This window comes from Pristiophorus japonicus, chromosome 3, assembly GCF_044704955.1.
Source record: "Pristiophorus japonicus isolate sPriJap1 chromosome 3, sPriJap1.hap1, whole genome shotgun sequence".
In the NCBI taxonomy this organism is placed as follows: domain Eukaryota; kingdom Metazoa; phylum Chordata; class Chondrichthyes; family Pristiophoridae; genus Pristiophorus; species Pristiophorus japonicus.
This window is the reverse complement of record NC_091979.1, coordinates 305,033,674-305,049,157: the sequence shown is the minus strand read 5'-3', so window position 1 is coordinate 305,049,157 and position 15,484 is coordinate 305,033,674. Positions and strand designations below refer to the sequence as shown.

General features: G+C 44.8%; 1 protein-coding gene across 5 annotated transcripts in view; it reads right to left on the bottom strand.

The window, feature by feature from the left end:
• Positions 1-900: 900 nt before the first annotated feature.
• rhobtb1 (Rho related BTB domain containing 1) overlaps positions 901-15,484 on the bottom strand; it is a 90,705-nt gene continuing 76,121 nt past the window's right edge. For all 5 annotated transcript variants that reach the window (XM_070876856.1, XM_070876855.1, XM_070876857.1 and 2 more), the window contains 4 exons: positions 9,555-9,705; positions 6,312-6,400; positions 3,945-4,050; positions 901-1,983 (listed from right to left, as the gene is read on the bottom strand). In XM_070876856.1, coding sequence (XP_070732957.1) covers positions 1,817-1,983; positions 3,945-4,050; positions 6,312-6,400; positions 9,555-9,705 — 513 coding nt within the window. In that variant the 3' untranslated portion in view covers positions 901-1,816. The remainder of the gene's footprint in view (positions 1,984-3,944; positions 4,051-6,311; positions 6,401-9,554; positions 9,706-15,484) is intronic.

Genomic DNA, 15,484 nt, shown 5'->3' with positions numbered 1-15,484 from the left:
CGTAACCTGCAGGGTTACGGACCTAGAGCTGGAACATGGGATTAGGCTGGATAGTCTCTTGTTGGCCAGCAGGGACACGATGGACCAAAATTGCCTCTTTCCGTGCTGTAAACTTCTATGATTCTATGACCACCACCTCCAAGTCACACACCATTCTGACTTGGACGTGCCTCGCTGTTCCTTCATCGTCGCTGGGTCAAAATTCTGGAACTCTCTCCCTAACAGCACTATGGGAGTAACTTCACCACATGGACTGCAGCGGTTCAAGAAGGCGGCTCACCACCACATTCTCAAGGGCAATTAGGGATGGGCAGTAAATGCTCGTCTTGCCTGCGTCGCCCACATCCCATGAACGAATTTTAAAAAAAAATTTCTGTGGTCAAATCCTGGAGTGGGATTTCAACTCCTGACTCAAGAGGCAAGAGCGTTACCAACTTAGCCAAGGCTGCCACTTTTGTATGACATAACACATCCAGTATTTCAAATTACGATCTACAGATAACTGCCATTGTACAAATAACAAAATAAATATAGAAGCATATGTTGTTTTCTTCGTTGAGCACCGTAGTTGTGTGTTTTGAGCAATGCAATCTAAGCATTGACATTCATTCAGTGAGATGATAGGTCCTTGGTTGGATCTGTAATTAACCTGTCAAGTTATTTCTGTCAGATTATATTAATTAATTGCAAAGTATTTTACTTCAGAAGCCTGTTTTTATGTAAACACTAATGAAAATTCATTTTTTTCAAGTCAGAGAAGCTACAGAACAAATGCTCCTTTTGTGGAATATATATTACTGTATATTAGTAAGGATTGTGCAATAAAAAGAAAAAAAACTGGCTAATCTTTTGAAAAAAGTGTGTTATATGCCACTGTACAATTCTACCATGACACAGTCATAACATATATTTAATTTTATTGATGCATAAAAATGAAAGGTAATGAGCACAAAGATCGAAGGCTAAAGAAACTGCAACCAAATGAACCAGCCACTTGGTGTCAGCAGCTGACAGCTACAGGCGATTGAGGTTACGTGTTATGTACTGAAATATAATTACATGCAGAAAACTTTTGGCAAAATAGGATTGAACGCAACTTTAGTACATTATTTTCCCACTGCTCGAAAGAATCCAACTGAATCAATCTCTTAACACTTCAAAACTTTACTGTTAAATAACACATAGCTTCAGTTTTATTTTTGTACGCTAATATTTGGGGTATACAGTAAATGTGCAGTAATAATGATAACTATAGCAAGATAAAACAGCATGACTGAAAAGGTACATATAGAGAGAGCAGCAAACCGCTCCTAGTTACTTGTGTGTGTTTAGGTCCATATAGAAGCAAGTCACCTTTTTCATGGATTAGTTACTAAGCCCTCCTAATTATATAAGTTTCCTAAAAACTAAATTACTTCTTTGACTCTACTTTGGTTACAACAAAGGTATAGCCAATACCGGTACAAAAATAATTAAATATTTTATTTTGAATTAAAACACAAGAGTGGCAATTCTTTTCACAACAAAAGAAATGTCACTGTTGACAGTTAATCTATATTAAAAGTATTTTAAATCAATCTATAGGCACCACATGGGGACCAGTTTGTTACAGCAAGCATGTGTGTTTTTTTGGACAAGAGGGTTGTGCTTCAGACGCAACAATGATTGTTTAAATACACATGGCAGATTATCCCAAGACAATGAGCCATTTTTACAGTAAACAGAATTAAGACAAATACGTTTGTGGGTTTTTAATCTACACAATAATGCACAGGATGTTCTGGCTGTTTACTGGAGTTGGTTTCTCATGGAGGTTTTAGGCAACAGCAGAATGATGCCAGAAGCACCACCTGCGTTTCGAGTGATGCTTGTGAAGAGCAACCTCATCCTTCTCACGTTCCCTTTTCACTCTCTGGTAATGGTCCTCTTCTTTAAGGTACCACACAGGTGGCCAACGGTGCTTTTCAAAATACTCTTGGTTTTCTGGTAATTAAAACGGTAGAGTTACAAATCTGAACTGTCGCTTTGCAAATTTAAGATTCCTCCATGTTCTACAATACTCCAATCAATTTAAATGTTTTTTTAAAAAGTCAAGCTGATGAGAAAGCAAACAAGAACAACTTTCAATAGTGTAAATCTTTACAGTGTAAAGATTTTGCACACAAAAATTGCTGTTAGACTAAATAATCCAGGTTGAACACGTTTTAAAAAAAAGCCTGCATAGCAATAAACTTTGATGAGAATTGAATACAGTAAGGTTGTGAGTGCTACAAACTACAATCGTTTCTTGCTCAAAAAAATAAATTATCCAGCAGTACAAATTAAACAAGTTTAAGGAATTAGCGCTGGAGGATTGTTTTTGTTGCATGATTTCAATCCTAAATAGCAGATTATTCAAATGAAGCAATTTTGAATGATGAGGATTAGACCATATCTGCTGTTGGTCCACTGGTGAAGGAGGCAGCTGACTTCTGCAGTTGAATTTACAGAAAACAATTAAATCCAGTTGAACAATGCGAAAAGTCTATAGCGTACATTAGATTGTTGATATAACACATATCGACCAACAAGAGAGAGATCATCTCCAGGGTAACCATTCAAAGATGCATAAAATGATCCTTTGCAGGTTCCTAGGCACTTCAGCTTACTTAGGTGTGTGGGGGACCTGACCCATCCACCTCCATGGCACGAACCTGGTATTGCAGTACTTCCAGGAACGGTGCAGTGGCTCTAGGCCTTTTGGCTAAGAGCATTGGCGCAGAGTGATCCTTGGCGTGTGCAAGGTGACCTCTGGCGTTTGTGATTTGACAAAGAATTGGAACGATTGGCTACGAATTTCAAAAAAAAAAAAAATAATTAAAACTTTGTCAAATAAACATGAGCCCAGTAGAAAGATACCGCTGCCAGCTTTTCCAAATGTATCTCTTCTATTTACTGTTTAACTGTAAAAGCATGTGAACAGTAAAAGGTCACTCATGCTATTGTACCGCCAGGATCGAAGGTCATTAAAACAAATGCAACATTAAGGTGGTACGTATCCACTGGATTTTACAGGAAAGTTGTGGCTTTGTGCAGGAATTCTGAAACATTTATCAAGTGTTGTGCATTATTTCAAATACACTAAAGATATCATTACCTATTTACCAGAAATCCTCCTCTCCTCTTATTCTGTGAACCATCCCTTAGCCGAAGCAGCAAGCAACATTCATGCTTTGAACCATTTGCCAGAGTTGCTCATGCCCAATGATGCAACGTGCGAGAGGCCCAGACTAACTTGCTCACCACAGCACACATGTCTGCAACAGTAATTGAGGGGTCGGGAACTGGCTCCATGGGAGTGAAGGGGGCAGGTGATGGGTATCATGGAAGAGAGTAGTCTGATGGATTGGGGGGTTGGGGAGAAAAGCCGTGGGGTATCCTGCACTCCATGACTACTGTGCTGACGGGTTTATGTAATTCTTCAAGCTCTGATCCCTAAATTTTCTGTGAATGTTTCATGTACATCAAGATACTGGGAAGTGGAATACTTATCCAATTTTAGGCATCTCATATGAGCACTGAACACTCACATACTAGATGTAGAGTAACGTTCCCCTCGACTCTGGTCTATCATCATTAACATTGTGCCAACTGAACCTCAGAAGTGCTGCAACGAGTTTAGATTATCATCCATGCTGTAACAATTTGACATCAGCTATTGTCTTGGCTCTGAGAATTTTGTGCTGTAGGGTTTTGACATTTAGTTATTAGTTTTATATCGTCTATACACTTTCATGCACGACTCTTGTGATCAACAGAAAGAGATTTTTTAATTCCATCAATCTAGGTTGGATTCAAATACAGGCTTCAGAAGTGGAAGGAGGGAATGTTAATCCACTGCATTACTCTGTCTCCAAGATTTAATAATGATATACGAGTAAATCAGTAAATATTCAGTTTCTTACCAGGAGATATTGCCTTTATCTCTTTCCTGAACTTGCAGCAAACACTGTTGTAGCTCGTACAAATGTGATGCAAACACCAAGCGGCCAGTTGATGTGCATTATGAAACTGCAAGTATAAGGGGTAGAGAAGTTTTTTTTAGATCTGCTATGTTTAATATATAGGATACCTGAATAATAATGCTTCATTATGTCACAAATGAATTACAGAAGCTTTCCCATGAATGATGGCCATCCTTCAGTTGCTGAATACATGGCAGCACCAGTAAGACCACAATCTATAAATGTTAGCAAGCTGGCTAGAAATTGAGACTAACTCCGTGACAACGTATTTAATTATTTGTTTTGTGGCAATTAAAGGGCAGAGAAAGTCTCTATTACACTGAAACTGTAATTTATACTTTACTTCACCAGTTGTTTCGTTCAACCTAGATTGAACTATACAGGAGTCTCACTGATAGACAAGTCTTTTTTTTTAAATCGCAACATCTGCAGCAGCTGTAAGAGCTGACAGGCCAATAGGAAAAAGTCCTAGTCCACTCAGCTGACGTCATCATGGGGGCGGAGTTAGAGCAACAATTTCCAGATCATACATGTGGTTTAAAATTTTTTTTTTTAGAGTGTGCAGATAACATGTCTAATTACTTAAGAACATGTACATAATACAGGGTAGCAAAACAAACACAGTATCTGCCATGCCATTCTCTACAAAACCGGCAAAATAGGTCAATTGTATTTAGAGCAAAATCATTCCAAATGTTTTTTTTCTGAGAGAAACGGGGTTAATGTGTTATTCTAAAATAAGCTTAGCATTCACATGACGGAAAAATGCCACATAAGGTGTAAGGAAATAGTTTAACTGCCAAGGAACATAATGGCCGCAGGATAAACATGAATGCCGACTTTCTACAGTTACCACTTGTTACAGAACCTGTTCTACAACACATTTCAAAGCACAGCTGCACAATAAACAGGACAATGTACCATTGCCAATGTACCACGTGGGTTCTTTCACTTGTGGAAAATGGCTATTGTTCTTCCACTTGCTCGGACTGCTGTTAGAGATCATAGCCCCGAAAAGTCCGTTAGTCGCCTCGCTGTCTGATGCGTGGCAGGGCAGCGCTGCCCCCAAATCCAAGGAAAGGTACATTAACATAAAAGGGGTAGGGGCCTGTCCAATTTAGTGTGTTGTCTGCATCATGGGGGGGGGGGTGGGGGTAGATAATCGTGCAGCACGATGACACTGTCAGATGGGGGCAGGCCATGGCTTTCTTCTAAGCCACAAAAACTCCTCAGGTGTTTGATTTTCACTTTAGTCATGGCAATCAATCGCTCAGAGACTGTGTGCCATTGGACAATTACACTGCGGGCCCAACTTACACCTCATGCGCAGCAAGTACGCCTACATCATGCTGTACACTGGCTGCAGGATTGGAGAATTTCTGCTGGATGACACCATTCCTGCTTCTTCCAGTATCGCCGGGACCAGGAGGGCAGGAAACGAGAGTGATGGACCGCTTCCCCTAGATCCCCATCTGTTGCAATTTTGCATCATGCTGGATGGAAAAGACATGTGCCCCAGACTCTCTCCTCCCCGCCCTCTAAAGATTTTGAGATAAAAATCAAAGGGAATTTGGGGCTCGTAAGTCACTCATGTCTTTGATGCCTGAGGTTTTTTTGTTGTTGCAACTCATTGGCCTTGGTATTCTGCAGGCATTTCCCTGGCAAGAGACTGCGGAATCCCTGAAGAATTTCGAGACCATAGTCACTAAAGAAACATGCAACTACTAAAAGGAAAGGTCTTGCATTTATATACAGCTTTTCATGACCATACGACGTCCCAAAGGGCTTTACAACCAATGAAGTACTTTTGAGGTGCAGTCACTGTTGAAATGTAGGAAATGCGGCAGCCAATTTGTGCACAACAAGGTTCCACAAACAGCAATGAGATACATGATCAGATAATCTGTTTTAGTGATGTTGGTCGAGGGATAAATATTGGCCAGGACACCGTGGAGAACTCCCTGCTTTTCTTCGAAATAGTACCATGGGATCTTTTACATCTAGAGTGCAAAGGGGGCCTCGGTTTAACGTCTCATCTGAAAGACGGCACCTCCAGTAGTGCAGCACTCCCTTAGTATTGCACTGCCCTCTAATTCCACATAGTAATACATCCACTGCCAAAGATCCCATGCAGTGTTCTTTTTCATTTTGTCATTTAATTGCATTAAGAGGCCATGAAAGGATTGTTAAAGTTAATCTTGTATCGTAAATGGTTTCATACTGGTTTACATACTAATTCAGGAGGTATTTTTATGCCAGCTGTCAGCCTAAAGCTTATTAATGTATATGGTTATGGAAATGACCTACTTGGGCAATTTCCAGGTATGTCAACACTTCTCCATCAATATCAACACCTTCTTTTACTGCTTTCATCAACTCCTGCACAGCATATTGTTCTGTAAAGGAGCAATGTACACAATTACATAACAAAAAAATGGAAAACAAACAAAATTACCCATAAATTAAGACTAAATACAATATACCTGAATTCCCTTCATCAGAATAATCTGGAATGTTCTCATCTGGCACATGATATTAAGGATGTAATTTAGTTATAAAATGTTCCCAAATCCCTCGCGACAAAATGGTTAGGAGGCAAGATCAAATCGAAGCTGGCTTCATCTACACCACCACCAAAGCATTGAGCTTTCCAAATTACTGACACATGATTACAGCCATGTGATTTCAGTAATGTCTGGTGAAAAAGTTGTAATTTTGTAACTTTCAAAAATGAAATTTTTATTACACGGTTGGAATTAACATTCACTGGGGGTAATTTTGACTTTGAACGATAGTGTAAAATGGACGCTATCAGATCATTTCCATTAACTTCAAAATTCAATGTCAAAATTACCCAGACTGCTTTTTAATGTTCTGATGACTCAGAAAAGGGGGGCCACTATATCATGTAAATTCAGCTTGGGTGCAAAATCTGCTCCCACCTATTATGGGAAAAAAAAACTGTGCCCCAAGTGCCTGCGAATCACAAAAGCATTAGGAATAAGGAGGCCACCTACTCCTTTGGAAAACAAGTGGGTAAATGGGGTAGAGGTGCAAAGAGATGTAGGGTTACAGATTCACAAATCATTAAAAGTAGCAACACAGCTTAACACAGCCATAAAACATGCAAACAAAACATGTGGTTCATTTCTAGAGGAATAGAATTCAAAAGCAGAGAAGTTGTATTGTACTTGTGTGGGACCTTGGTTAGATCATACTTATCAAGTAATGTGCACAGTTCTGGTCTCCAGATTATAACAATGATATAGAGGCACTGGAGGAAGTGTACAAAAGATTTACATGGATGATACCAGGAAAGACTGAACAAGCTGGGGCTCTTTTCTCTAGAAAAGTATCTGAGAGATTAAAATTATGAAGGAGTTGATAATAGGGTAGATGTAGAGATAATGATTCCACTTGTGGAGAGTCCAAAACTAAGGGCCATAAATATAAGATAGTCACCAATAAATCCAATAAAGAATTCAGGAGAAACTTCTTTACTCAAAGTGGTGAGAATGTGGAACTTGCCACCACAAGGAGTAATTAAGGTGAACAGCATAGATGCATTTAAAGGAGAAGCTACATAAGTAGATGAGGGAGAAAATAATAGAAGGACATGTTGGCATGGTTAGATGAAATAAAGTGGAAGGCGGCTAGTGTGGAGCATAAACACCAAATGTCCTGTTTCTGTGTTGCAAATTCTATGTAATTCAGAAGCGTAACTCAAAGTGATGATGCTTTAGAGCTACAGTGCAGATTTTGTGTTTTTGTAGCGCGATAGCTGCAGGAAAAATGCAGGGAACAGCACCAGACCTTATACATGGTCTTCTTCGACCTTGCAAAGGCCTTTGACACTGTCAACCGCGAGGGGTCTATGGAACGTCCTCCTCCGTTTCGGATGCCCCCAAAAATTAGTCACCATCCTCCGCCTGCTCCACGACGACATGCAGACCGTGATCCTTACCAATGGATCCATCACAGACCCAATCCACGTCCGGACCGGGGTCAAACAGGGCTGCTTCATTGCCCCAACCCTCTTCTCAATCTTCCAAGCTGCCATGCTCCACCTCACAGTCAACAAGCTCCCTGCTGGAGTGGAACTAAACTACAGGACCAGTGGGAACCTGTTCAACCTTCGTCGTCTCCAGGTCAGATCCAAGACCACCCCAACCTCTGTCGTCGAGTTACAATATGTGGACGATGCCTGCGTCTGCGCACATACAGAAACTGAACTCCAGGACATAGTCTACGTATTTACTGAAGCGTACGAAAGCATGGGCCTTACGGTAAACATCCTCCACCAGCCTGTCCGCGTCACACAGCACTGCCCCCCAGTCATCAAGATCCACGGTGCGGCCCTGGACAACGTGAACCATTTCCCAGTCCTCGGGAGCTTCTCATCAACAAGAGCAGACATTAACGACGAGATTCAACACCGCCTCCAGTGCGCCAGTGCAGCCTTCGGCCGCCTGAGGAAAAGAGTGTTTGAAGACCAGGCCCTCAAATCTGTCACCAAGCTCATGGTCTACAGGGCTGTAATAATACCTGCCCTCCTGTATGGCTCAGTGACATGGACCATGTACAGTAGACACCTCAAGTCGCTGGAGAAATACCACCAACGATGTCTTCGCAAGATCCTACAAATCCCCTGGGAGGACAGACGCACCAACATTAGCGTCCTCGACCAGGCCAACATCCCCACCATTGAAGCACTGACCACACTTAATCAGCTCCGCTGGGCAGGCCACATTGTTCGCATGCCAGACACGAGACTCCCAAAGCAAGCGCTCTACTCGGAACTCCTTCACGGCAAACGAGCCAAAGGTGGGCAGAGGAAACTTTACAAGGACACCCTCAAAGTCTCCCTGAAAAAGTGCTACATCCCCACTGACCCCTGGGAGTCCCTGTCCTAAGTGGAGGAAGTATATCCGAGTGGGCCCTGAGCACTCGAGTCTCATCGCCGAGAGCATGCAGAAATCAAGCGCAGGCAGCGGTAAGAGCGTGTGGCAAATCTGTCCCACCCTCCCCTTCCCTCAACGACTATCTGTCCCATCTGTGACAGGGACTGTGGTTCTCGTATTGGACTGTTCAGCCACCTAAGAACTCATTTTAAGAGTGGAAAGCAAGTCTTCCTCGATTCCGAGGGACTGCCTATGATGAGAGTAAGGGTAGGTGAATTAGAGATTATGCTGTTGCAGGCGGGGGATGTTGGGGTGTGTTGGAGTTCACCAGGCCCACTGAAAGAATTTCGAAAGACACAGTAATAAGGTGTTCTATTTACCAAAGAACCACTCTCCTGTGTTACACTTTACAGATGGAATAAGCTAATCCTAGATCCCTGTTGTGATGCATTAACAATTGGTCACACAGCCAGAGCAATATAATTTCTTTACATTTCTGAGTTGGTTTTTTTGCACTATTTTACTAAACAACACAGGGTGCTACTTAATTTCCTTTTGGAAAATTAGTGGTAAAATATTTGTTTTTCTAGTCAGTATTTATTCTTGCCTGATGTGCTACTTGGCCTCGTATCCCTTTTTTAACACTTACCTGTCAGAGCCACAAAACGTGGAAGGCACAGCCTGTTTGCCAGGACAATCAGCTCAATTGGATCAAGCTTTGAATTGAATGAGAATTGGCTGGTGTACAGGTACTCTAGAACTGCTTGCATGCAAGCCTTGCTCGTGGTAGGGAAATAAACCTGTAAGTAAAGATAAAGTACTATTATAGGACCAGAACTTGTTCTCAAGTGCTGCATAAATATATTCATGGTTAATAAAAAGTGTGTTATTAAATATTAATATAAAATTGCATACATGAAATTGTGCCCAAAATGTGAATTAAAATCACTTTAATCTAAATTTGGACGGTCATGACAAGAGACTATCATTCTGCTCCATCAAACATTTAGGACTAAATTCAGTATCACCCATTTTGAGGCAGTAAGCACGCCTGATCGGTAAGTTTAGCACCTTGGGAAAGTTAGCATCGGCTATCGTGAAATTCGGTTTCAGCGCTCCAATGGGGAAATGGAGCGGTAAATCAGGCGTTGCACAATTCTTAGGGTGGTGAAGCCGAAAATCGTTGCTCTAACTTCCCAGAGCAAATCTGGATGATGCGATGGTCGTTAGACATTCCAGCGCCAGCCGCTTCTTAAAGGGGAGGTAAGATGACTGCGCAGGCGCTGTCTCACTATCGCAGTCTGATCAGAGCGGCAATATGGCTGAGGGTGGAGCTCGGCAGCGAGCCCACTGCTTTTCAAACGCGACTCTGGAGGCTTTAATAGAGGCTATGGAGAGGCGAAAGGAGGTCCTCAGCCAGAGAGAGGCAGGAGGCCACTGCCAAGAGCTTTTAGATGTCTGTGCAGGGAGATGGTACAACACGTGTCGGCAAGGAGCACAGTGCCCAGAACTGCGTCATAATGTCGCAAGAAGTTGAATGACCCAACTCAGGTTGTCAGGGTGAGCATCCTTTCCATTAACCTTACAATGCCATAATGTGAACCTCACTGTCTCACACAATGTACAGTTTGTGCATTACCTGCTCCTTCAATGTGTACCAGCCTATGCTCTTCGCTGCTGAAGATAGCTGGAAAGTTTCGCCTCAGTTCATCAGTCATGCCCTGGGCCTCGATGCGTAGCTCTCTTTCTTGGTCCCTACTCAGCCCCAACACTTCTCTTACTACTTTTTCACTCTTTATATGCATTTGGAAAAATTTAGCCTTACCCTTAAGCTTAGCTGGTAGCCCCCAAATCCCACCATTCACACAGCCACTCTGCACATCTATTAAGAATGAAATGGGCATCTGCAGACTTCCATACAGTAGCAGCTATTCAACTATGCACCTTCTTTTGTTAGTTATTGCAGGCGAAACTCGCTCACAACCCGCAAGAGTAAATGCAGACCGGAGGAGGGGAGCCTCACATCCACGCCCTCACAGAGGTGGAAGAACGAGTGGCCCCCTCATGGGCGCAAAAGTGGGTGCGGTAGCGGTCGGGGAAGCCGAGCCCCCTGGGTACAGCGACGGTATGTTCATCCTCTTCCCCTCTTCTAGGAGACCATTTACCCCCAAAGCCACATGCCTTTCCCACTTTACATGTCATCATCATCATCATAGGCAGTCCCTCAGAATCAAAGAAGACTTGCTTCCACTCTTAAAATTAGTCCTTAGGTGGCTGAACAGTCCAATGCGAGAACCACAGTCCCAGTCACAGGTGGGACAGATAGTCGTTGAGGGTGAGGGAGGGTGGGACAGGTTTGCCGTACGCTCTTTCCACTGCCTGTGCTTGATTTCTGCATGCTCGCGGTGATGAGACTCGAGGATGCACTTCCTCCACTTAGGGCGGTCTTTGGCTAAGGACTCCCAGGGGTCAGTGGGGATGTTGCACTTTATCAGGGAGGCTTTGAGAGTGTCCTTGTACTATTTCCTGTGCTGGGCAGGCCACATTGTCCGCAGGCCAGACACGAGACTCCCAAAGCAAGCGCTCTACTTTACATGTCATACGTCACCTCCTTGTTCTCTTCCTTCCCCCTCCCCTGCAGCTAACCGCACTTCTGTCACTTTGTGCTTACAGATATTGAGCCAGAAGCGCAACAGCCTGTCAGCGAGCCGTCCACCTCCAACGACTAGGGAGGCGAGGAGGAAGGATGACAGTTCTGCACCAGTCCAGCAGGATCCAGCTTCCGCAGACAGCGGGGACACCACCTCGGTGGATGAACCGATGTTCATGGGCTTTGAGGAGTTTGATGTTTCTGGACCCAGTGGCCTGCAGCAACACTAAGCGTGAAGGGAAACTCGGGAGCCAGCTCCCGGAGGGAGTGTGATACTCCGATGTGGACCTGGATTTTGAGGGTATGGTGACAGAGTCTAAGGGGATGCACTACGAGCTTATGGCAAGGATCCCGCAGAGGATGGATGCACTTGCTGAGAGATTGGAGGAGGCCACTCAAGCATTGCCTGTGCCTCTCAGCAGCCCATTGAGCCCATCCTTGGCACTTACCAACGAATGTTGGAGTCAACGAGCGATCGTGGGGACCCAGAGGCAACGGCGCAGGCCACGGCTGATGTGGCATCAGCTATTATAGCACAGGCCGAAGCCACGCAAGGCCTTTGTGATGTGATGCAGTCACTGGTTGGTGGCATCAATTCCCAGTCTGCTGAGTTTCAGACTTGGTCTGTTCTCATGCAGACTCAGATTGATGCCACACAAGCACTGACCACTGCCATCATCTCTGGGGAGCTCACTGCAGCAGACTGCACCTGATGGCTCTGCCACGGTGGAGTGGCTGTGTCGATGGAAATGGAAGGTGCTGTCCTCTCACGATTGACAGCATTTGGCTCCCACCACTGCCACTCTGCCTTTGCACTGCCGCGGTCTGCACCCCACCCATCCGAGACTGCTGTTGCCTATGCTGAAGTGGTGCAGTCCAGAGCTGGTCTGGGGCGCCCTGCTAGACCATCTGCAGTCTCTGCCTCACAGACTCAGTAGCCTTCAAGCAGCCTTGCAGCAGGCACTGCGGCCACATTAAGGAGGAGCAGTAGGCATGGGAGGATGGAAAAGGGAAGGTCTGGCAAGTCTGTCAGCAAGTCGCACTAAGGTGTTTCCCACCATATCGTGTAAATATAATTGTACATATTTCGTGGAAGTTTGACGCGTTATTTGTGGAAGGTCTTGGCAAAATATGCTTCATGAGAGCTGGTCTTGCATTTCAGATGGGAGGTGCGTTTGTACATATATTCATGAAGTTGCTTGTGTGTTATGCTGTTTCAAGGGGCATTTGTTACATTCTTTATTAGTTGCTGGTGATGGGTTATTAGTGTGCTGTTTGAGGGCACACTCTTGTTACAGATTATAAAATATTTATTTGACCATTTGTAAACCCGTCATGTATATTAATTGCAAATTTCACGGAGCTGTGCCATGAGCCTAGCACATAGCAATGTGACTATGAGGCCCAGTTGACATCTGTTGGTTGATTCAGCGAAATCGATGGAGGATGAGGCGCTGACGTATGGCCCTTGTAGCGGCAGTGTTGGCACAGTGCCTCCTTCGTGGCTGCTGATCCTCCTCCTCGTCTGCTTCGCCATGCTGTGCGTCAGCACGCTCCTCTTCCTCCTCCTGAGGTGGAGCTGCAATCCCCAGTGACAATGCCTGGACCCTCATGATGGCCAGGTTGTGCAGCATGCAGCAGGCAACAATAAAGAGCAAGATTTAATCAGGGGAGTACTGAAGGCTCCCTCCAGAGTGGTCAAGGCAGTAGAAACGCTGCTTCAGCACCCTGATAGTCTGTTCTATGAGATTCTGGGTGGCATCATGGTTCTCGGACCGAGGCTCAGCAGGGGTGTTTGGGTTGCGGTGGGGTGTCATGAGCCAGGTGACTAGAGCACAGCTTTTGTCGCTAAGCAGCCAGCCACGTCTTTGATGTGGTGACTGGAAGAATCGTGGCACAGTGCTCTCCCGTAGGATGAAAGCATCGTGTGCGCTGCCAGGATAGTGGGCATTGACGGCAAGGATGCGCTGCTTGTGGTCGCACACTAACTGCACATTGAGGGCGTGGTAGCCTTTGCGGTTCCGAAACACCTCCTCATTCTGGTGCAGTGCGTGCAATGCCATGTGGGTGCAATCAATGGCGCCCTGAACCATCAGGAAGCCCGCTATCGTGGCAAAGCTACATGACCATTGCTCCTGTTGCTCCCTGGTCATGGGAAACTTTATGTAGTCCATGCGCCTGTGGCAGAGTGTGTGTGATCTGGCGGATGCAGCAATGAGCAGCAAATTACAAAATGCTGCAGATGTACCCTGTTGTGGCCTGGAACGATCCAAAGACATAGAAGCGGAGCGCCACAGTTACCTCCACTGCGACGGACAGCAAAATCCGGGTCCCGATGTCAGCCTCAAGGTCTGGCTGCAGGAGGTGGCATAGCTCGGTGACTAACACCTTGTGGAACCGCAGCCTTCCAACGCACTGCTCCTCAGACATGTTTATGTCTGACAAGTAGCCCCGATAAACCCGGGGTGGCGGGGGTGCAAGATCTCCTGTCCCGACGTCCACGGGGTCTCCTCATTCATGGCCCCACATTGCCAATCTCCCTTCTCTGTTGACGCCGCTTGGAAGATGCGAAGGTGGCGTGCTAGCACTACACCTATCAAAATGCTCATCTTCAAATCACTAGGGTAAGTATAAATTGCAAGACAATATCTGCCGCAGCAATCCAAGAGAAACACACACTGTGCTCTGTGAAAATGGAGCACTTACTGTGACCTCTAAGTAACCCGGTTGCTCATCCCTTTAAATACCCTCCCGGCATCGCTCAAAGAAGCTGGGACTGCCTGTTTTCTCTGGCGTGTTCAGCAGCTGGCAGTAAGTGAGGCGCACAAAGCGAATTTCACACCCAGGGTGCTACAAGCGTACGGACGTCATGATCTGGCTGGCGCTAGAGGGCACTAACGGAAGGCGATAACCAACCGAATTTCGTGCTCATAGTACTCCTACTTTATTACATTCACCAACTTGGTATCATTGGATACAATTGTTTGTAAACATTGATGAATACAGTTTTATTGTAAGAAAAAGGAAGATAGGAACAGACATTCATCATTTGGGAGCATTGATCTTGTATGCAGGCAGTGGAGATGGTTCCCATGCATATGGTTGTGATAATGGAGAACTACACTTTATAGTAAATTTCTTATGGCACGCAGGACATCCCAGAGAGTGACAGTCTAGGAGACTTCTGTGGCAATCACAGGAAGAGATTCCAAGGACATTGGTGGCTCCTGGAGCAGCAGCTACCATTGCTTCAACTGTTTTGACAGTCAGCTGAACACAATGCTTTCACAGAACTTCACCGAGTGTATTCTGTCTGTAATGACACCAACTTGCAGTGCATCTAAGTCTGTGCCTTGAAACATTTTACTATGTTAAAAGGTGCTATATAAATGCAAGTTGTTGCTGTTGTGTCCTTGAATTATTGGAACCTTTTTGTTGAATTTTGTTCTGAAAAGTAAAGCACATAGGGATCGAAATTTGCTACTGCCAATTTTGAGGTGGTGTCACCAGCTGAGAGGATTTTTTAACGGCAGGCGCTAGACGTGGCCCCGAAACATGGAATTCAGATTTGTAAGTGGCGTTGATTGTGCCGTTAAGCAGGGCCTCAACATAGGCAGCATTTGGAACTGTGCCACAGATATAGTGGCGCCACCTGGATTCCATTGAGGCATTGATTGGGCGCTTCAATGCCTCGTGGTTATATTCGCTTCCTATGCACTCACTCAGATGGTGAGGATGCAGACCTAGAAGCAGCAGCTCGCCAGCATGCCCACCAGGTCTCGGACGCCACCGTGAATGCACTCTTTGATGCCCTGGAGAGGTGGCGGGAGTTGCTCAAGATAGAAGCTGGGAGGAGACGTCAACCACAGACGTGCAGGGGTCCCCCCTGTGGTCATCCCACTGCAAAACAGATACACTGCTTTGAGTGC